This window comes from Pseudophryne corroboree, chromosome 5, assembly GCF_028390025.1.
Source record: "Pseudophryne corroboree isolate aPseCor3 chromosome 5, aPseCor3.hap2, whole genome shotgun sequence".
In the NCBI taxonomy this organism is placed as follows: Eukaryota; Metazoa; Chordata; class Amphibia; order Anura; family Myobatrachidae; genus Pseudophryne; species Pseudophryne corroboree.
Window position 1 is genome coordinate 838,704,082 of NC_086448.1, and position 23,964 is coordinate 838,728,045.

Here is a 23,964-nt window from a genome sequence, read left to right on the forward strand (position 1 = left end):
TGTATGTCCTGTATATGTGTATACATATTATATAGATGCTGGGATGTAATTACCACATAGCACAGGGTCGTGTATATGTATGTTCTGTATATGTGTATACATATTATATACATGCTGGGATGTAATCACCACATAGCACGGGGTTATGTGTATATGTATGTCCTGTATATGTGTATACATATTATATAGATGCTGGGATGTAATTACCACATAGCACGGGGTTATGTATATGTGTATGTCCTGTATATGTGTATACATATTATATAGATGCTGGGATGTAATTACCACATAGCACGGGGTCGTGTATATGTGTATACATATTATATAGATGCTGGGATGTAATTACCACATAGCACGGGGTTATGTATATGTGTATGTCCTGTATATGTGTATACATATTATATAGATGCTGGGATGTAATTACCACATAGCACGGGGTTATGTATATGTATGTCCTGTATATGTGTATACATATTATATAGATGCTGGGATGTAATTACCACATAGCACGGGGTCGTGTATATGTATATGTCCTGTATATGTGTATACATATTATATAGATGCTGGGATGTAATTAGCACATAGCACGGGGTTATGTATATGTGTATGTCCTGTATATGTGTATACATATTATATACATGCTGGGATGTAATTACCACATAGCACGGGGTCGTGTATATGTGTATGTCCTGTATATGTGTATACATATTATATAGGTGCTGGGATGTAATTACCACATAGCACGGGGTTATGTATATGTGTATGTCCTGTATATGTGTATACATATTATATAGATGCTGGGATGTAATTACCACATAGCACGGGGTCGTGTATATGTGTATACATATTATATAGATGCTGGGATGTAATTACCACATAGCACGGGGTTATGTATATGTGTATGTCCTGTATATGTGTATACATATTATATAGATGCTGGGATGTAATTACCACATAGCACGGGGTTATGTATATGTATGTCCTGTATATGTGTATACATATTATATAGATGCTGGGATGTAATTACCACATAGCACGGGGTCGTGTATATGTATATGTCCTGTATATGTGTATACATATTATATAGATGCTGGGATGTAATTAGCACATAGCACGGGGTTATGTATATGTGTATGTCCTGTATATGTGTATACATATTATATACATGCTGGGATGTAATTACCACATAGCACGGGGTCGTGTATATGTGTATGTCCTGTATATGTGTATACATATTATATAGGTGCTGGGATGTAATTACCACATAGCACGGGGTTATGTATATGTGTATGTCCTGTATATGTGTATACATATTATATAGATGCTGGGATGTAATTACCACATAGCACGGGGTCGTGTATATGTATATGTCCTGTATATGTGTATACATATTATATAGATGCTGGGATGTAATTACCACATAGCACGGGGTTATGTATATGTATGTCCTGTATATGTGTATACATATATAGATGCTGGGATGTAATTACCACATAGCACGGGGTCGTGTATATGTATATGTCCTGTATATGTGTATACATATTATATAGATGCTGGGATGTAATTACCACATAGCACGGGGTTATGTATATGTATGTCCTGTATATGTGTATACATATTATATACATGCTGGGATGTAATTACCACATAGCACGGGGTTATGTATATGTATGTCCTGTATATGTGTATACATATTATATAGATGCTGGGATGTAATTACCACATAGCACGGGGTCGTGTATATGTATATGTCCTGTATATGTGTATACATATTATATAGATGCTGGGATGTAATTACCACATAGCACGGGGTTATGTATATGTATGTCCTGTATATGTGTATACATATTATATACATGCTGGGATGTAATTACCACATAGCACGGGGATATGTATATGTGTATGTCCTGTATACGTGTATACATATTATATACATGCTGGGATGTAATTATCACATAGCACGGGGTTATGTATATGTATGTCCTGTATATGTGTATACATATTATATACATGCTGGGATGTAATTATCACATAGCACGGGGTTATGTATATGTATGTCCTGTATATGTGTATACATATTACTTATATACATGCTGGGATGTAATTACCACATAGCACGGGGTTATGTATATGTTTATGTCCTGTATATGTGTATGTCCTGTATATGTGTATACATATTATATAGATGCTGGGATGTAATTACCACATAGCACGGGGTTATGTATGTCCTGTATATGTGTATACATATTACTTATATACATGCTGGGATGTAATTACCACATAGCACGGGGTTATGTATGTCCTGTATATGTGTATACATATTACTTATATACATGCTGGGATGTAATTACCACATAGCACGGGGTTATGTATGTCCTGTATATGTGTATACATATTACTTCATTAGTCTTGGAGTGCCGCCTCATTCTTTCTACTGTACAGGGGGTCGCCATACCACAGGAGGGCACACAAGCAAGGACTGTGAGTAGGGTTCAGCTGCCCTGCTGGAGTGCCGGGTTGGTATTAATAAAAATAAATAAAATATATATATATATATATATATTTCTGTCTGCAAGGTGATGTGACATGCATCATGAAAGCCACACCCACTCCAGTCAGAGATGACTCAAATGACATCATCTAGCTGCACCCACCTCTTTTCCTCGTGCCTCACACTCCACCTCCCAGAAGTGAGGTATGAGAAGCAGGCCACCAGTATACTTGTATCATGCAAGCAGCTGTATACCTCCTCCGAGGAGTTTCAGTTCTTTAGTTTGTTAATTACAAAAAAAACTATTTCTCAAATATTATGCTTTTCAACACTGACTGTATATCATCCCTGCACATTCACCTCACGTTCCGCTTTCCATCTACTCAGACCCTCTGTAGGGTGTGATCTGTAGACTGAGTCTCTAGAACATCTGTAGAAGCCTAAGATCCCTGCCTCGCCCCTCTCCCTGCCTCGCCTCGCCCCTCTCCCTGCCTCGCCTATCCTCTCCCTGCCTCGCCTCGCCTATCCTCTCCCTGCCTCGCCTAGCCTCTCCCTGCCTCTACTCTAGGGCACAGGTTCTCAAACTCGGTCCTCAGGACCCCACACGGTTCATGTTTTGCAGGTCACATGTAGATTTTTTTTAAATGTGGCAGTTGGTGATCACAGTGCAGCTGCTGGGTGACATGGAAAACGTGAACCGTGTGGGGTCCTGAGGAGCGAGTTTGAGAACCACTGCTCTAGGGCATCCGGAGATTTATTATTATTATTATTTATGTATTAACAGTTTTTATATAGCAGCATATTCCGTTGCGCTTTACAATTGGACACCGTGACGAAACAAAACTGGGTAATAATAACAGACACAGAGGTAGGAGGACCCTGCTCGCTAGCTCTCCCACATCTGCGTGCCCAGCACATACACCTGGTTTGCCACAAGCCATCGTCACCCGTGCTCGCACCTGACAAATGCTGGGTCACCGTAGGATCGGCTCCGCATTCCCCAAGCAGAGCACACTCTGGGCACAGGCTGAGTGGAGGATCTGTCACACTCAGGTGACAGAATTTTGTTTTCTCAGCTGTGCGCACGGACCCCCATAGAGTCCCTGATGTATGGGGAGGGGGGGCAAGGTCTCGGCCCCTGAGGCTGCGGCCGGGCCCTTAGGAGGAATTGCAGCTGAACATGGCTCATTTTGTACCAATTTAACCAAACTTGTTAAACCACTGAAAATTCCCCGTCAGGTTTGCCGTTTTCGAATACGCTTCAGAATATAGTAATTAGGTATCCCCCAGACTGGTGTGCGATGAGCTCATTTATAACTGGGCCGAAGGGCTGGGCCTATGTGTAATAATGAATGTGAGATTTTTATTTTATGGTCATGCAACAGTCCCTGTTTTTGTAACTTAAATCACTGGCAGTATGTAAGAAAAAACGAGCTTATTACTGTTTCTCATTCGTTCATTTATTTTATTTTTTCTTTCATGCCGCTATTATTTATATTTCTGCATTTATGGGTTATGGACAGCCATGGCAACCAGTCACATGTTGTAGTAAGCGGAGAGGCTTTGGAACGCCCTTCTGAAATCTGTGTATTGTAATCCCCCCCTCACCCTCTGCGATCACCTGATAGGCTGAAAGTTGTGTGTATGTGACTGGCCGCCATCATGGTCTGCCCTCCAGAGAGATTGTGAAAAGGAGATAATGACTTGTCAGAAGATGGCTGAGAAACATGCAGCTGTATGCTGAGATGGAGGTGAACGTTCTTACAGAAAAGAAATCCATGTGTTGTGTCGCTGCTTTAATTAGCATTTATAAATGAGTCTGTCTTCAGCAGCACATCCATATACTGGAAAACATACGACTCCGCTCCCCTGTGGCAGGATTGCTTTGGTATATTGCGGCGATAAGGGGCCGTCTATCCCTGCTGAATGTGTCCTGATCGCCGCAAAAGAAATGTTTTCCTGGAAAAATGAGAACTGGGAGTATTCTCACGTAACACTGACGGTATATATGAATAACGTGACCTCCACGCTGGCACTCGGCGGCTGGCATCAGCAGCTGGCACCCCCCCTTCCCCGGTCCCTCTCTGTTGTCTGACTGTCTCCAGATGCTGATTGCCAGGCTGCGGCCTCACCAGGAGAGACAGCTGCGTCCTCACCAAATATGGAGCCTGCTGTGTGTAATCCGATCATTGCAGCAACAGGAGAATGGAGGAGAGGGGAAAATGCTGCTTAATTAGAACAAGATCCGCAGCAGGGTGGGGATGATTCACTAACATGTCCCTTAACCCTTCATAGCATCGGGGGCGATGGTTCCTGGGCCCGCGGTGCTCTGTGAGGAGAGGCCTACGCTGTCCCCGGTGATTGCATGGCGTTACCCCTGCAGAAATCCTTCCAGCGATGGGGGACGTGATTGCGTCACCTCCCAGGCTCCTTCCCATCCTGACCTGATCTGGGTTCTGTGCATGGGCATACGCTCAGTACCACTTCCCTCCCGCAGGTCCTGGCTAGAGGCATATAATGATAGGTTGGGCCTTTGCCCCATAGCCGGTGCCCGGAGTCACTGCACTATGTCAGCCATAGGGTCCTGCATCACTAATGTGCGAGTACATTGTATTATACTGAACACAGTACCCCCCCCCCCCCCCCCTCCTATACACATACAGCAGAAGTTGCCTGCTTCCCATTGCCATACACCATGCATTGTAGATCTCTGCCTGCACACATCATGGCGGGAGCTTGTGCCCCTGTTACTAGGACACTGCCATCGCTGGCGTGGGCGCCACACATTGTACCCAGTGCACAATATATACATTTCCCTCATCACAGGGCCCACGCTGCTCTCTGGTAACACAGGACCCTTGTGTCAGAGTTACACAGGCTAGGTGTGTGTGTGTGTGTGTGTGTGTGTGTGTGTGTGTGTGTGTGTGTGTGTGTGTGTGACAGGGTTCCCAGAACAAGGGGGGGCCTGTGTGACCTGAGCCGCCGCCGGCTGGGTGTGTATACACTGCTGGCCCCAATTACATAAACTGCATGAAACCCACACACTGCCTGCTGGCTCCCTGCCACCTCCAGCAGCCGGGCACACGGCGGGCATAGAGAGCCCAGCACATCGCCCTTTCCCCCTGCCAGGGGGCATTACCAGCCCCCCGTGTTCCTGGAGAGACACACACAGGGCCTAGTGTACAGCCAGCTCAATCAGCACTACACAAACAGCGCAGCACAGGGAGGCAGTATATGGAGACTGAGGCCTACAGTCCTGTATACGGGGAGCTGCCATGATGGTGAATAATAACATATAGTACATACCAAGAGGGAAGGATGAGGTTGTGAGCACCATAGTATATCACATAATTACAGTGTAATATATATAATATAATATATTAGTATTCAGTACTGGTGCGTGAGGTGGCAGGGCTGGCATTTATTGTGCAGATGTGCCAGTCCCTGGGGGGGTTTCAGATGGACCCTTGTAAATAAGACTTCCAAGGACTGCATGCATAAACATGAGTGCTGAGGTGTTACATCCACCCGGGAGACTTTATACGGGAGGGGAGTGAAACCAGCGTCCAGCAGGTAAATCCTCTCTGATGTGTAATAGCATTTACATGTGAATGGATGAAAGGCAATTGTTACACAGAGGTGTCAGGGTGTAGAGTGCAAGCTCTGTGTGCCGGGAAACAGCACAAAGCCCATGTAACCCACACATTGCCGCAGTGCTGATTAACCCCATCAGAGCCGCTGCACGGGGCATTTATGTATCCTGGATTTTCTTTCTGTGTTTAAGCTGTTATTATTATTGGTTTGTAATTCATTACGCTGCAGTTATATGATGATATATCTAAGTAACGTTTATAGTTCTGCAATAAAAGCCTAGCCCTGGGGGAGACGGGCGTAATGTGCCCCTATTAGGGCTGGGCCAGGATGGATATACAGTAAGGGACTCTGCAGTGGATTATTTAAAATTGCTCTGAAAAATCAAAAGTATAAATCTAGAAGTAAATGGGGCAGTGCGATATTACACAGGGGCGGAATCATTGTATATACTGTATACTGGTCCCCTCTAATCTCCTGTCTCTCTCTCCTGTACAGGCAGCTCCAGGTGAGGGATGCCAGAGCGGGCTCTTCACCAAGGCTGGTGACTGCTGCACCACCTGCCCGCCTGGCTCCGGGGTCTTGTTCCCCTGCGGAGATTCTGACACGGAGTGTGAGCCCTGCAGAGCAAGTAAGTAACCGGTGACCCATCTCTCCATGTAACACAGAGCTGCTGTTTCTCCTCCTGTCTTGTGCCAAGGCTGGAGGTGCCCCCCCCGTGTAGTGCCAAGGCTGGAGGTGCCCCCCCCTGTGTAGTGCCAAGGCTGGAGGTGCCCCCCCCCCCCCCCCTGTGTAGTGCCAAGGCTGGAGGTGCCCCCCCCCTGTGTAGTGCCAAGGCTGGAGGTGCCCCCCCCCCTGTGTAGTGCCAAGGCTGGAGGTGCCCCCCCTGTGTAGTGCCAAGGCTGGAGGTGCCCCCCCTGTGTAGTGCCAAGGCTGGAGGTGCCCCCCCTGTGTAGTGCCAAGGCTGGAGGTGCCCCCCCCCTGTGTAGTGCCAAGGCTGGAGGTGCCCCCCCCCCCCTGTGTAGTGCCAAGGCTGGAGGTGCCCCCCCCCTGTGTAGTGCCAAGGCTGGAGGTGCCCCCCCCCCCCCCCCTGTGTAGTGCCAAGGCTGGAGGTGCCCCCCCCCCTGTGTAGTGCCAAGGCTGGAGGTGCCCCCCCCCCCCCCTGTGTAGTGCCAAGGCTAGAGGTGCCCCCCCCCCCTGTGTAGTGCCAAGGCTGGAGGTGCCCCCCCCCCCCCCCCCCTGTGTAGTGCCAAGGCTGGAGGTGCCCCCCCCTGTGTAGTGCCAAGGCTGGAGGTGCCCCCCCCCCCCCCCCTGTGTAGTGCCAAGGCTAGAGGTGCCCCCCCCCCCCCCCCTGTGTAGTGCCAAGGCTGGAGGTGCCCCCCCCCCCCCTGTGTAGTGCCAAGGCTGGAGGTGCCCCCCCTGTGTAGTGCAAAGGCTGGAGGTGCCCCCCCCCTGTGTAGTGCCAAGGCTGGAGGTGCCCCCCCCCCTGTGTAGTGCCAAGGCTGGAGGTGCCCCCCCCCCCCTGTGTAGTGCCAAGGCTGGAGGTGCCCCCCCCCCCTGTGTAGTGCCAAGGCTGGAGGTGCACCCCCCCCCCCCCCCCCCTGTGTAGTGCCAAGGCTGGAGGTGCCCCCCCCCCCCTGTGTAGTGCCAAGGCTGGAGGTGCCCCCCCCCCCCCCCCCCCTGTGTAGTGCCAAGGCTGGAGGTGCCCCCCCTGTGTAGTGCCAAGGCTGGAGGTGCCCCCCCCTGTGTAGTGCCAAGGCTGGAGGTGCCCCCCCTGTGTAGTGCCAAGGCTGGAGGTGCCCCCCCCCCGTGTAGTGCCAGGGCTGGAGGTGCCCCCCCCCCCCCTGTAGTGCCAGGGCTGGAGGTGCCCTCCCCCCCCTGTGTAGTGCCAGGGCTGGAGGCGCCCCCCCCCCCCCCCTGTGTAGTGCCAGGGCTGGAGGTGCCCCCCCCCCCCCCCCCCCCCCTGTGTAGTGCCAGGGCTGGAGGTGCCCTCCCCCCCTGTGTAGTGCCAAGGCTGGAGGTGCCCTCCCCCCCTGTGTAGTGCCAAGGCTGGAGGTGCCCTCCCCCCCTGTGTAGTGCCAAGGCTGGAGGTGCCCTCCCCCCCTGTGTAGTGCCAAGGCTGGAGGTGCCTTCCCCCCCCCCCCCCTGTGTAGTGCCAAGGCTGGAGGTGCCCCCCCCCCCCCCCCCCCCTGTGTAGTGCCAGGGCTGGCGGTGCCCTCCCCCCCTGTGTAGTGCCAAGGCTGGAGGTGCCCTCCCCCCCTGTGTAGTGCCAAGGCTGGAGGTGCCCTCCCCCCCTGTGTAGTGCCAAGGCTGGAGGTGCCCTCCCCCCCTGTGTAGTGCCAAGGCTGGAGGTGCCTTCCCCCCCCCCCCCCTGTGTAGTGCCAAGGCTGGAGGTGCCCCCCCCCCCCCCCCCCCCCCGTGTAATGCCAAGACTGGAGGGGTGCCCCCTTCCCCGTGTAATGCCAAGGTGGGAATTGCCCCACCCCCACCCCCCGTGTAATGCCAATGTGGGAATTGCCCCCCCCCCCCCCCTGTGTAATGCCAAGGCGGGAATTGCCCCCAGTGTTACACCAAGCCTTTTCAATACTTGTTACTGAAATGAGTCATTAATATTCCATTGGATGGGGGCACAGAAGAATGACGAAGCCCGAGGCTATAATCACTGGTTCACTATAAGGCTCCGCCCTCCTGTCACATGGGAGGGGACCCCGGATGGTACAATGATGGTTGTCCCCGTGTCTATAGCTGAAGCTATTATCTGGTTTAGTAGAACATCTTGTGCATCTAGCTAACGCCTTCCTGTTATTCCCGCAGATGCCACCTTCTCCGACATCCATAGCGCCACTGACAAGTGCCAACCGTGCTCCAGCTGCCAGGGCGCCACGCAGTCTGTGCAATCCGCCTGCACCAGCAAACGGGACACCGCCTGCCGCTGCCCCGATGGGAATTACCTGCACTTAGAGAGTGGCGCGTGCCTCCCCTGCCAGCTGTGCCCCAAAGGCTCCGGTGCCAAGGCGGCCTGTACCCGCACTGAGAACACAAAGTGTGAGGAGTGCCCCAGGGGGTTCTACTCAGAAGTGAAGAGCAGCGTATCCCCCTGCCTGACCTGCCGGAGCCAGTGTAACGAGAAGGAGGTGGAAATCGGCGAATGTACCGCGCACCACGACCTCCTGTGTATGGGTGAGTGTCAGGGGGCATCATGTGTACAGGTGGGGAGACGCCGCTCTCTCTCTGCTCTATCAGCAGTGACGTAACCCGCTAGCTCACACTCTAGCAGTATATAGAAAGGGATATTTATAAGTGTATGTATATGTACAGGGGCAAATGCAGTATTTCTAGAGGGGGGGGGGGGGGTGGGTTTTCCAAATGCCAGGCCACAATCTCCTACTGGGGGAGCGGCAGAAGAAACTAGTAACGACCCTGGGCATTAATGTGCACATTTGTCTTTTTATACACTGTATACTGTATGGAATACAGTATTAATATTTAACACTATAGATAGTCTATAGTATAGGCTGTATCAAACAAATTTACATAAGTGGCCAGGAAAAGGTTAACCATCCCATAATATCTAAATACACAAACATAATAGAACCAGTACTGCACTTTCTAAGCACACATTCTCCCACCTCCTGGTAAGGCTCCTGTCTCTTCTACCTGATAGCTACTCCCTGGTCCAGCGCACTGACTGAGGACTCGGATCCACACACACACAATAATCTGGGTAGAAGAAGCTACTACCACTGGGCACGTGCAGCAGCTCTGTCCCTTACACTGCATGATGTGGCAGCAGCTCTAGTAATAATATTATATACTATTGCTATTGTTGTCAGAATTTGAGCCACTTGCCAAGAGGAGGGTGGTTTCTGGGCAACCGGAACCCCCCCTTGCGTTTGCCTATGATGTATATACGGGATGCGGTTATGTGTCCCAGTCACTATACAGACTCCGGAATCCCGCGCTTATTCAGTTTTTTGTACATTTATTATTTTTGTAACGCAGCACAAACTGATAGGAGTAACAATGGGGACCTGTTCCCAAGAGCTTGCACTCTGAGGATAACTGTGAACGGGTATAACCACGTTGCTACGGTCTGTTCATCGCTCCTGAAGCCTAATCGAGTCTGGTCCCGCTCCCAGAGACACAGTTGCTGTTTTGTCTGCTGGGACAGTAGCTCCTCAGGTTGTCCCTAATCTCCTCATTGTGGCTACAGTCCCCCCCCCGTCTCTGCTTTGGCTTCCTCCCCTGTTTGTGTTCCCGTCTCCCAGCGGCAGGCGAATGCGTTACCCCAGGACGGGTGGCTACGGCCAGGTGGGGCGAGAGGGCTGCTTTGTGCTCGGAGAGGTATTTAGGTGGCTAGTGATCCAGAGTGTGATCCTGGGGGATGCGGAAGATTCAGCTGCAGGCTTGGCCGCCGGTCCTCTGGTGGGGGGGATATAGCAGCAGGGGGGGCTCTCCTACGGTCCGGGATTTGCTAGGATATTACGAAAGCGCTTTGAACTGCAGCTTCTTGGCAGCGGCGCGGCTCTGGCTGAGCAGTGAGATAATGGAGATTTTCCAGACGCTGCCCCCGGAATATCTGCTCTCCGTGGGCTGTTAGACCTGAGCGCTCCCCTCTATTTGTCTGATTTCTTAATCCCATCCTTTATAGTATTCATTGAGCCCATTCTTCCCTTTCACACATGCGTTTTATTCCATCAATAGAATATAGCTCCATTCCGCCCGCGGCTAAAGTGTCCTGGTGTCCACCTAATCCCGGCTTTTGTGTCAGGTGTTTAATTGTGTTTTAAATGGGTTTATTTAATGACGGCTCTCTGAGCACCATAGGAATCTCTGGCAGAGGGACTGACCTTATTGCCTAATCCACGCAGCATTAATGTCACTTTCCAGGGAAATCTGCAGAAGAGTTTAACTAAAATGTATCTGTGTAACATTGCGTCATGCAGCGCTAATCTGTATGTGTGTGTGTAACCGCTCTGTTACATGGGCCGTATACTGTACGTCTCGCTATACACAGTGTATCCGCTTTCAGAAACTGATAAATGAAATAAATCCAGACATTAATAAAATAAGGATCTGCATACAGAGAGGCGCAAAGTAACTCTGCACCTAGGTAACGCCATGCTGCACTGCAGGGGGCAGATGTAACATGTGCAGAGAGTTAGGTGTGGAAGGGGCGTGTTCTAGCTCAGATCTACATTGCAGTGTGAGAATAAAGCTGCCCAGCATGTGTGGGCTACATGCAGAAGCAGCCAGTAACTGAGCACCTGGGTAACACCATGCTGCACTGCAGGGGGCAGATGTAACATGTGCAGAGTTAGGTGTGGGAGGGGCGTGTTCTAGCTCAGATCTACATTGCAGTGTGAGAATAAAGCTGCCCAGCACGTGTGGGCTACATGCAGAAGCAGCCAGTAACTGAGCACCTGGGTAACACCATGCTGCACTGCAGGGGGGCAGATGTAACATGTGCAGAGAGTTGGGTGTGGGAGGGGTATGTCCTAGCTCAGATCTACATTGCAGTGTGAGAATAAAGCTGCCCAGTATGTGTGGGCTACATGCAGAAGCAGCCAGTAACTGAGCACCTGGATAACACCATGCTGCACTGCAGGGGGCAGATGTAACATGTGCAGAGAGTTAGGTGTGGGAGGGGCGTGTCCTAGCTCAGAGCTACATTGCAGTGTGAGAATAAAGCTGCCCAGTATGTGTGGGCTACATGCAGTAGCAGCCAGTAACTGAGCACCTGGGTAACACCATGCTGCACTGCAGGGGGGCAGATGTAACATGTGCAGAGAGTTGGGTGTGGGAGGGGTATGTCCTAGCTCAGAGCTACATTGCAGTGTGAGAATAAAGCTGCCAGCATGTGTGGGCTACATGCAGAAGCAGCCAGTAACTGAGCACCTGGATAACACCATGCTGCACTGCAGGGGGCAGATGTAACATGTGCAGAGAGTTAGGTGTGGGAGGGGCGTGTTCTAGCTCAGATCTACATTGCAGTGTGAGAATAAAGCTGCCCAGCACGTGTGGGCTACATGCAGAAGCAGCCAGTAACTGAGCACCTGGGTAACACCATGCTGCACTGCAGGGGGGCAGATGTAACATGTGCAGAGAGTTGGGTGTGGGAGGGGTATGTCCTAGCTCAGATCTACATTGCAGTGTGAGAATAAAGCTGCCCAGTATGTGTGGGCTACATGCAGAAGCAGCCAGTAACTGAGCACCTGGATAACACCATGCTGCACTGCAGGGGGCAGATGTAACATGTGCAGAGAGTTAGGTGTGGGAGGGGCGTGTCCTAGCTCAGAGCTACATTGCAGTGTGAGAATAAAGCTGCCCAGTATGTGTGGGCTACATGCAGTAGCAGCCAGTAACTGGGCACCCGGGTAACACCATGCTGCACTGCAGGGGGGCAGATGTAACATGTGCAGAGAGTTGGGTGTGGGAGGGGTGTGTCCTAGCTCAGAGCTACATTGCAGTGTGAGAATAAAGCTGCCAGCATGTGTGGGCTACATGCAGAAGCAGCCAGTAACTGAGCACCTGGATAACACCATGCTGCACTGCAGGGGGCAGATGTAACATGTGCAGAGAGTTAGGTGTGGGAGGGGCGTGTTCTAGCTCAGATCTACATTGCAGTGTGAGAATAAAGCTGCCCAGCACGTGTGGGCTACATGCAGAAGCAGCCAGTAACTGAGCACCTGGGTAACACCATGCTGCACTGCAGGGGGGCAGATGTAACATGTGCAGAGAGTTGGGTGTGGGAGGGGTATGTCCTAGCTCAGATCTACATTGCAGTGTGAGAATAAAGCTGCCCAGTATGTGTGGGCTACATGCAGAAGCAGCCAGTAACTGAGCACCTGGATAACACCATGCTGCACTGCAGGGGGCAGATGTAACATGTGCAGAGAGTTAGGTGTGGGAGGGGCGTGTCCTAGCTCAGAGCTACATTGCAGTGTGAGAATAAAGCTGCCCAGCATGTGTGGGCTACATGCAGTAGCAGCCAGTAACTGGGCACCCGGGTAACACCATGCTGCACTGCAGGGGGGCAGATGTAACATGTGCAGAGAGTTGGGTGTGGGAGGGGTATGTCCTAGCTCAGATCTACATTGCAGTGTGAGAATAAAGCTGCCAGCATGTGTGGGCTACATGCAGAAGCAGCCAGTATTTACCCTGCATGCAAACATCATGTATTTACTAGTTACGCCCCTGGCGTTGCAGCATGGTGTCTCATGGTTACCCAGAGCGTGGAAGCCATAGAGCAGAGAGATGTGCGCGGTAGGCAGGGCTACAGGTTTGTCTTGGTTTCCTCTCTCTCATCCGTTATACGGTTATTGGGCCGTATTCTCCCAATCTTATCTCTGACCTGAGCCGGTAAACAGCCCTATTGCTCCAGAGATAAGAGCCCGGCTCCAGGAGTCCTATAAATGTCTTATCTTCTTCCTATGAAATGACATCAGCCTGAAATCACAGCAAAGCATACCTGCGGCGGTAGTGGCGTGTGCTTGGCGCAGCGGTGGCGTGTGCTGGGTGCCACTGTGGGGTATCCTAGGCGCAGCTTTGCCGTATACTAGGCAGACGGATTTAGCACATCTACGATGAGCGACCCTGACCTGCGGGGGGACGCCCAGCACAGGGCTAGTCCGCCACGTATGTCTAGCCCTCCCCCCATCGCACAAGTACAAAAGCATCGCACGGCGGCAATGATTGTGTACTTGACGAGTAGCTCCCTGCCAGCGCAGTTCCTGCGCACTGGCCGGGAGCTACTCGTCGCTGTCCGGGTCGCAGCGGCCGCGCTTGACGTCACACAGCCACCGCGGCCTGCCCTCTGCACAGTCCGGGCACGCCTGCATTGCCCAGACTGCCCGCCCAGCGACCGCCTCTGCCTGTCAACCAGGCAGAGGCGATGGCAAGGCTGAGATGGCCGTCGGCTGTCTGGCATGCGCCGGCGCACTCCGGCACATGCGTAGTTCAGACCTGATCGGCTGCTGTGTGAAAACGCACAGCAGCGATCGGGACTGAATTAGGCCCTATGTACTAAGCCTTGGATGGAGATAAAGTACCAGCTAATCAGCTCATAACGCCATTGTCACAGGCTGGGTTGGAAAAATGACAGTTGTGAGCTGATTGGCTGCTACTTTATCTCCGTCCACTTTACCTCCATCCAAGGCTTAGTAAATAGACCCCTTAATCTTTAAAGATGTGAAATATATATATATACTTATTATTATTTTTTTGTGTGTGTGATCCGTCCTCTGACCCTCTGCGAGGAGACACTACAAAGGCAGGAGAGGGGGGAGATGTGAACATCATCTGGTCAGCAGGCAACATGGTGCTGACGGCTCCTCCAGAGGAGGAGGGGCTGCTGGTGGGTGTTGGGGAGAGGGGGGGCCGGGGGTGGGAGGCTCAGCTGGAGAAATTACCATTTATATATTATACCCAGTGAGAGCGGTGTGAGGCCTGTACCAGAGACAGCGTTATATTATACCCAGCGAGAGCGGTGTCAGGCCTGTACCAGAGACAGCGTTATATTATACCCAGTGAGAGCGGTGTCAGGCCTGTACCAGAGACAGCGTTATACCCAGCGAGAGCGGCGTCAGGCCTGTACCAGAGACAGCGTTATATTATACCCAGTGAGAGCGGTGTCAGGCCTGTACCAGAGACGGCGTTATATTATACCCAGTGAGAGCGGTGTCAGGCCTGTATCAGAGACGGCGTTATATTATACCCAGTGAGAGCGGTGTCAGGCCTGTACCAGAGACAGCGTTATATTATACCCAGTGAGAGCGGTGTCAGGCCTGTACCAGAGACGGCGTTATATTATACCCAGTGAGAGCGGTGTCAGGCCTGTACCAGAGACAGCGTTATATTATACCCAGTGAGAGCGGTGTCAGGCCTGTACCAGAGACAGTGTTATATTATACCCAGCGAGAGCGGCGTCAGGCCTGTACCAGAGACAGCGTTATATTATACCCAGCGAGAGCGGTGTCAGGCCTGTACCAGAGACAGCGTTATATTATACCCAGCGAGAGCGGTGTCAGGCCTGTACCAGAGACAGCGTTATATTATACCCAGCGAGAGCGGTGTCAGGCCTGTACCAGAGACAGCGTTATATTATACCCAGCGAGAGCGGTGTCAGGCCTGTACCAGAGACAGCGTTATATTATACCCAGCGAGAGCGGTGTCAGGCCTGTACCAGAGACAGCGTTATATTATACCCAGCGAGAGCGGTGTCAGGCCTGTATCAGAGACAGCGTTATATTATACCCAGTGAGAGCGGTGTCAGGCCTGTACCAGAGACAGCGTTATATATTATACCCAGTGAGAGCGGTGTCAGGCCTGTACCAGAGACAGCGTTATATTATACCCAGTGAGAGCGGTGTCAGGCCTGTACCAGAGACAGCGTTATATTATACCCAGTGAGAGCGGTGTCAGACCTGTACCAGAGACAGCGTTATATTATACCCAGTGAGAGCGGTGTCAGGCCTGTACCAGAGACAGCGTTATATTATACCCAGTGAGAGCGGTGTCAGGCCTGTACCAGAGACAGCGTTATATTATACCCAGTGAGAGCGGTGTCAGGCCTGTACCAGAGACAGCGTTATATTATACCCAGTGAGAGCGGTGTCAGGCCTGTACCAGAGACAGCGTTATATTATTCCCAGCGAGAGCGGTGTCAGGCCTGTACCAGAGACAGCGTTATATTATACCCAGCGAGAGCGGTGTCAGGCCTGTACCAGAGACAGCGTTATATTATACCCAGTGAGAGCGGTGTCAGGCCTGTACCAGAGACAGCGTTATATTATACCCAGTGAGAGCGGTGTCAGGCCTGTACCAGAGACAGCGTTATATTATACCCAGTGAGAGCGGTGTCAGGCCTGTACCAGAGACAGCGTTATATTATACCCAGTGAGAGCGGTGTCAGGCCTGTACCAGAGACAGCGTTATATTATACCCAGCGAGAGCGGCGTCAGGCCTGTACCAGAGACAGCGTTATATTATACCCAGCGAGAGCGGCGTCAGGCCTGTACCAGAGACAGCGTTATATTATACCCAGTGAGAGCGGTGTCAGGCCTGTACCAGAGACAGCGTTATATTATACCCAGTGAGAGCGGTGTCAGGCCTGTACCAGAGACAGCGTTATATTATACCCAGTGAGAGCGGTGTCAGGCCTGTACCAGAGACAGCGTTATATTATACCCAGTGAGAGCGGTGTCAGGCCTGTACCAGAGACAGCGTTATATTATACCCAGCGAGAGCGGTGTCAGGCCTGTACCAGAGACAGCGTTATATTATACCCAGTGAGAGCGGTGTCAGGCCTGTACCAGAGACAGCGTTATATTATACCCAGCGAGAGCGGTGTCAGGCCTGTATCAGAGACAGCGTTATATTATAGCCAGTGAGAGCGGTGTCAGGCCTGTATCAGAGACAGCGTTATATTATAGCCAGTGAGAGCGGTGTCAGACCTGTACCAGAGACAGCGTTATATTATACCCAGTGAGAGCGGTGTCAGGCCTGTACCAGAGACAGCGTTATATTATACCCAGTGAGAGCGGTGTCAGGCCTGTACCAGAGACAGCGTTATATTATACCCAGCGAGAGCGGTGTCAGGCCTGTATCAGAGACAGCGTTATATTATAGCCAGTGAGAGCGGTGTCAGGCCTGTATCAGAGACAGCGTTATATTATAGCCAGTGAGAGCGGTGTCAGACCTGTACCAGAGACAGCGTTATATTATAGCCAGTGAGAGCGGTGTCAGGCCTGTACCAGAGACAGCGTTATATTATACCCAGTGAGAGCGGTGTCAGGCCTGTACCAGAGACAGCGTTATATTATACCCAGTGAGAGCGGTGTCAGGCCTGTACCAGAGACAGCGTTATATTATACCCAGTGAGAGCGGTGTCAGGCCTGTACCAGAGACAGCGTTATATTATACCCAGCGAGAGCGGTGTCAGGCCTGTATCAGAGACAGCGTTATATTATAGCCAGTGAGAGCGGTGTCAGGCCTGTATCAGAGACAGCGTTATATTATAGCCAGTGAGAGCGGTGTCAGACCTGTACCAGAGACAGCGTTATATTATACCCAGTGAGAGCGGTGTCAGGCCTGTACCAGAGACAGCGTTATATTATACCCAGTGAGAGCGGTGTCAGGCCTGTACCAGAGACAGCGTTATATTATACCCAGTGAGAGCGGTGTCAGGCCTGTACCAGAGACAGCGTTATATTATACCCTGTGAGAGCGGTGTCAGGCCTGTACCAGAGACAGCGTTATATTATACCCAGCGAGAGCGGTGTCAGGCCTGTACCAGAGACAGCGTTATATTATACCCAGTGAGAGCGGTGTCAGACCTGTACCAGAGACAGCGTTATATTATACCCAGCGAGAGCGGTGTCAGGCCTGTACCAGAGACAGCGTTATATTATACCCAGCGAGAGCGGCGTCAGGCCTGTACCAGAGACAGCGTTATATTATACCCAGTGAGAGCGGTGTCAGGCCTGTACCAGAGACAGCGTTATATTATACCCTGTGAGAGCGGTGTCAGGCCTGTACCAGAGACAGCGTTATATTATACCCAGCGAGAGCGGTGTCAGGCCTGTACCAGAGACAGCGTTATATTATACCCAGTGAGAGCGGTGTCAGACCTGTACCAGAGACAGCGTTATATTATACCCAGCGAGAGCGGTGTCAGGCCTGTACCAGAGACAGCGTTATATTATACCCAGCGAGAGCGGCGTCAGGCCTGTACCAGAGACAGCGTTATATTATACCCAGTGAGAGCGGTGTCAGGCCTGTACCAGAGACAGCGTTATATTATACCCAGTGAGAGCGGTGTCAGGCCTGTACTAGAGACAGCGTTATATTATACCCAGTGAGAGCGGTGTCAGGCCTGTACCAGAGACAGCGTTATATTATACCCAGTGAGAGCGGTGTCAGGCCTGTACCAGAGACAGCGTTATATTATACCCAGTGAGAGCGGTGTCAGGCCTGTACCAGTGACGGCGTTATATTATAGGTCTATGAACCGCTCTTTCATGCCGCCAGGCACCTCTGCCGCTCTCCCTATATCTGTATGCCGATGTCTCCGCCTATAACGCAGTCTTTCTCCCCAGATAAGGATGTGCCCATTCTGAAGCGCACGGATAAGGATGAGAACAGCACGCTGTCCGGATCCCCTCACTTCGTCCCGCCGGAGGATAACAGTAAGAACATCATCCCCGTCTACTGCTCCGTCCTGGCCGCTGTGGTCATCGGCTTGATCGGTTACGTGGCGTTTAAGTGGTAAGTTTTAGGTTCTGCTGTGAGCTCAGCAACCATATCGGCGGAAGAACTGAGCCGCCTCCCGGCGGCCAGAGTTTAGTCGCCACGAGCGATCTCGTCCCCAATTGATAGGAACATAGTTATTGGTATTGTAGCCACAACAGCAAAAACAATTGGTATTGCTATCGGTTATTAATGGAGGGTATATTCTGCCATGGCGATACTTGTCTGCACCAGTAATGGTTCCTTACCTCTGTACTGCGCCAGTCTCTGTAGATGAGCCACGAGCCACTTACTGCCTCTCTCACGCAAGAAATAATAGTAATGTGAACAGTTCTGCATTCCTAATGTCAGTGCCGCCCTCGGGTGTGATCTCCGTCACCATTAATATACAGGACACAACCAAGACGAACCCATTCACTGTCATGCACACCTGCATTTGCTGGCTTTCTGTCCCTTGATAAATAAGCCCCCTAGGCACAGAATTCCTGGCGGATTTGTTCCACGCCTCATACGGAACGTTTGTTACGGAGCAATAGAACAGTCCGTGAGCTGGGCTTACGCGGAGTCCCCTGTGGAAGCTGTGTGAGAAGAGTTCCAAAGAGCCAGATCTGTAACTCATAGTCGCTGGCATCAAGGACATTCCAGGCGAGGGGCTGGTGCCTTTGTCCTGCTCAGCGGCTGTTCCGGACGATGTGAATAGGATTAGACTCCTGGTTGGTGGATTAGATTAATGCCTTTCATCCACCTCATCTCTTGCTGTTCTATTGCTACTCTCATTTTCACTTGTTCATTGCTGGAACCCGAATCGCTGCAGATAAATCTGCAAACCCCCGGCCAGATAACACCGGAGCCTTTAATTTGGTTCAATTTAAGAGCGTTTTCTTTTTTCTGTTATGGAATTACTTGTTGGGTATTCGATGCTTTACCCCCAGCCTGGGCAGCTGGATCATTACTCTTTGCTTGGGCTCCTGTGTGAGATACCAGGTGACCGAAGTCCTGGGCTGACTGCGGTCATCCGATTTTGCTCAGGCCTATTGTTTGCTCGTGCACAGAGCTCACAGTCGTATGACCAGTGTTGTTTTTTCTGTTCCCAGCTGGAGCTCCTGCAAGCAGAAGAAGCTGCTGACCAAGACCAGGGCTGGTGAGATGGCCACCTCCGGGGAGGGTGAGAAGCTCCACAGTGACAGTGGGGTCTTCCTGGACACCCACAGCCTGCAGGAGCAGAACCAACTCAACAAAGGTATGTTCCAAAAGGAGGCCACACTAAACAGTGTCTGTGACCCAAATGTCCTCACCCTTACTCTCATGCTTGGGGTACAATATATTCGTACTAAGATAGTTATTTGGAGATGACCTACAACACTGTGACATTTCTGTTTTAATAAATACTCAAAACTTTACGTGAAAATGTCTGCAACAATTCTGAATAGTTGCGTCCACCTTATCTACAGCTTTACTGAACTGCTCCTGTAGACCCAACAAAGTCTTAGAAATAACCTCACTTAAACAATTAGCCAACCAAGCATGAACATGATTCCCAGACAGAAGTTCCCCAACGTGGTCCTCAAGGCACCCCAACGGTCCAGGTTTTAAGTCTATCTATAGCTCCGCACAGATGGTTAAATCAAATTGACTGACTGACTGACTGACTGAGGAACTAATTAAGTCTCCTGAGGCCAAGATATGATATACTTAAAACCTGGACCATTGAGGTGCCTTGGGGACCGCATTTGGTAACCTCTGGCCTAAGAGCTTGCACTCCAAAGCAGTACGAGTGCAAGATTTCAAAATGTTTGAGTTTGTGACTTTGACCTTTTTCTTCCAGCAGCAAAACTGGAACCAAAACTGTACATCAACCTGCCGCCACACAAGCAGGAAGAAGTGGAAAGCCTCCTGGCAGACACCAGCCGTGGGAAAGACTGGCAGCGCCTGGCCAACTTGCTGGGCTACGAAGAAGAGGCCATAGATACATTTTCCCGAGGGGAGGACCCGGTTCACACCCTTCTCACTGACTGGTCGTCCAAGGACAGTTCTACTCTAGAGGTCTTGTGCGCGGCCTTGGTCAACATGGAACGGGCAGATGTAGTGGAGACCCTGAACAGCACAACAGATGCCAGTTCTGTGGTGTAAAGATGGCCGTTCTTGTATGGAGACTTCAAGACAGCAGCTAGATTGATTAACTTAATGCAGGTGGAAGTGTCCACAACTGGTGGCCTTATTAATAGTGACTTCATCTTCATGGACACAATCCGCCAGCTGTATTTGACTTTTGCTAGTCACACAAGTTCAGGAAGATGTCTCCTGTCTTTGGGTCATCAGTGATGGATTCGCTTCCTGAATTGCCTCCAGACGTGGACCTCTGTGTGTGGGGTGGGGCGAGGTGATAGACTTTTTCAAGGGCTCCGTTTAAAACGTCTTAAGGACTAGACACTATGAACATAACATTATTGTGGTCCACAATACAAGTTGCTGGCTTAGGGAGGTCTCTTCTCTCCGGTGAATGTTGGACGTTGCAGAAACAGATTTATGACCAGCCCACAAGAGAAGTTCATAAGCCCATATTTACATTTGCAACCAGGAGGTAAAACATTTCCCACGCTCGTTCCATCCGATCCATCCAGACTTGTAGTTACTGTCTCCAGCTTGTTTACATCGCAGGATTTCTCCAACTGGTCAGGAAGCGGTCATCTGACTGCTCCATATGCACATCCCTTGCGCAGAGGTCGCTGTTTTTTTGGGGGGAGGTATTTTTTTTTTATAGAATTAAATATTTTAATATTATTTTAAGACACAAATTCAGGGTTGATGTGGTTTCGTTTTGTTGCTTTCAAAAAATAAAATAAAATAAAAAATTCTTAACTACGGGAATTTTTTTTTTTTCCCCTGGCATTTTTGATTTTTGTTTTCTGTGACTGAAGCCGCAGTTCACTCCGGACATTACTGGTCACCAGCACAAGACTCAACACGGGACAAAATGGAATGTAATTATTTTGCGTTTAATATTTTAATATAAAAAAAGTTGTCTTTTTTGTAATTATTACAGACATGGGAAAGTGTTTTTGTAAGCGAAGTCTGTTTTAGTTGGGCTGTTTTTGTAATAATTCTGGGCACCACTGAGCGGGGAGTCGCTATTTCTTACGGTAGCTCTGATTTTATTAAATGTTTTTTTATTTGAAAAATGTGACTTCACTCTTATTAGGGGTGGATCGGGCATTACGGGGAATATTTCTATCCATCCCCCTGACACGTAGTCAGCTGATGGCGCAATGTTCCATCGCTGTGTTCTACTTTCAGGTCACCATTCCGCAGTGTATTCATAAATTCCCTTTCCGTATAATTTATGGGGGAAATGTGCGCTGCGTGCTGCTGGAACAGTTAGCCGATGGAAATCTGCAACCAGTACCATGTTTCCTCTCACCCCAAAAAGGGAAACACTTAAGGCCTAATTCCACAGATGAGAGGTCTGGAGTTTTGCCACCAAGGGGGAAATGTATCAAGCCTAGGTGAGAGATCAAGTTTAGAAGTTGCCCAAAGCAACCAATACGCATCTAGCTATTATCTCATAGACGGTGCTAGATAAATGACAGAAATGTATTTTTGAGCAACTTCTCCATTTTACCTCTCTCCACGGCTCTGTACATCTCCCCAAAAAATAGTGAATGAGATAATAAATATTCCATAGGTTTGTTCTGAAGATTTCGCTTATTTTAAGCCCAACGGTGGAAACAACTCTACGCAAAACATCTCTACTCCAGGTCTTGGGTGAGGTCAGTTGCTAATGACACCATGTTCAGCACATATAATAAATAACATGTGATGTCTATACCAACCGACACAGCATGATAAAATAATGACATTGCGTTCTGCATGTATAATAACACATATAACCAACGAAAAGGGTTCTTCACAATAAGAAAAGGGTTCTTCACAGTAAGAGTGGTAAGGATTTGGAATTCTTTGCCAGAGAAGGTAGTAATATGGTGGACTCAATCAATAAGTTTAAAAATGGGTTAGACAAATTCCTAGCGGAAAAAAATATCCAAGGATACAGCATTTAATTAATATACAAATTATAATACAGGTTGAACTCGATGGACATTTTGTCTTTTTTCAACCTCAACAACGATGATCAAATTTTGGTTCTAACTTTTTATTTTAACACACTCCCAATCTGCCCAATGACATCTACACGTTCCTGGCCCTGGGCAGGGTGTGATTACAGGTGCTGTGCTAGTTCCTGGCTCTGGGCAGTGGGTGATTATAGACACTGTGCTAGTTCCTGGCTCTGGGCAGTGGGTGATTACAGGCGCTGTGCTAGTTCCTGGCTCTGGGCAGTGGGTGATTACAGGCGCTGTGCTAGTTCCTGGCTCTGGACAGTGGGTGATTACAGGTGCTGTGCTAGTTCCTGGATCTGGGCAGTGGGTGATTACAGGTGCTGTGCTAGTTCCTGGCTCTGGACAGTGGGTGATTACAGGTGCTGTGCTAGTTCCTGGCTCTGGGCAGTGGGTGATTACAGGCACTGTGCTAGTTCCTGGCTCTGGGCAGTGGGTGATTACAGGTGCTGTGCTAGTTCCTGGCTCTGGGCAGTGGGTGATTACAGGCACTGTGCTAGTTCCTGGCTCTGGGCAGTGGGTGATTACAGGTGCTGTGCTAGTTCCTGGCTCAGGGCAGTGGGTGATTACAGGTGCTGTGCTAGTTCCTGGCTCTGGGCAGTGGGTGATTACAGGCGTTGTGCTAGTTCCTGGCTCTGGGCAGTGGGTGATTATAGACACTGTGCTAGTTCCTGGCTCTGGGCAGTGGGTAATTACAGGCGCTGTGCTAGTTCCTGGCTCTGGGCAGTGGGTGATTACAGGCGCTGTGCTAGTTCCTAGCTCTGGGCAGTGGGTGATTACAGGCGCTGTGCTAGTTCCTGGCTCTGGGTAGTGGGTGATTACAGGCGCTGTGCTAGTTCCTGGCTCTGGGCAGTGGGTGATTACAGGCGCTGTGCTAGTTCCTGGCTCTGGGTAGTGGGTGATTATAGACACTGTGCTAGTTCCTAGCTCTGGGCAGTGGGTGATTACAGGCACTGTGCTAGTTCCTGGCTCTGGGCAGTGGGTGATTACAGGCACTGTGCTAGTTCCTGGCTCTGGGTAGTGGGTGATTACAGGCGCTGTGCTAGTTCCTGGCTCTGGGCAGTGGGTGATTACAGGCACTGTGCTAGTTCCTGGCTCTGGGTAGTGGGTGATTACAGGTGCTGTGCTAGTTCCTGGCTCTGGACAGTGGGTGATTACAGGCACTGTGCTAGTTCCTGTCTCTGGGCAGTGGGTGATTACAGGTACTGTGCTAGTTCCTGGCTCTGGGCAGTGGGTGATTACAGGCGCTGTGCTAGTTCCTGGCTCTGGGCAGTGGGTAATTACAGGCGCTGTGCTAGTTCCTGGCTCTGGACAGTGGGTGATTACAGGCACTGTGCTAGTTCCTGTCTCTGGGCAGTGGGTGATTACAGGCACTGTGCTAGTTCCTGGCTCTGGGCAGTGGGTGATTACAGGCACTGTGCTAGTTCCTGGCTCTGGGCAGTGGGTGATTACAGGTGCTGTGCTAGTTCCTGGCTCTGGGCAGTGGGTGATTACAGGTGCTGTGCTAGTTCCTGGCTCTGG

General features: G+C 50.4%; 1 protein-coding gene across 2 annotated transcripts in view; it reads left to right on the forward strand.

The window, feature by feature from the left end:
• Positions 1 to 21,510, forward strand: part of LOC134928652 (tumor necrosis factor receptor superfamily member 16-like) — a 29,946-nt gene extending 8,436 nt beyond the window's left edge. The window contains exons 2-6 of one of the 2 annotated variants that reach the window (XM_063924605.1): positions 6,581 to 6,713; positions 8,897 to 9,262; positions 18,181 to 18,349; positions 19,426 to 19,571; positions 20,160 to 21,510. In XM_063924605.1, the coding sequence (XP_063780675.1) occupies positions 6,581 to 6,713; positions 8,897 to 9,262; positions 18,181 to 18,349; positions 19,426 to 19,571; positions 20,160 to 20,461 (1,116 nt within the window). In that variant the 3' untranslated portion in view covers positions 20,462 to 21,510. Of the gene's footprint in view, positions 1 to 6,580; positions 6,714 to 8,896; positions 9,263 to 18,180; positions 18,350 to 19,425; positions 19,572 to 20,156 lie in introns of both variants that reach the window. The other variant, XM_063924604.1, reaches the window with a different exon arrangement.
• Positions 21,511 to 23,964: the final 2,454 nt, after the last annotated feature.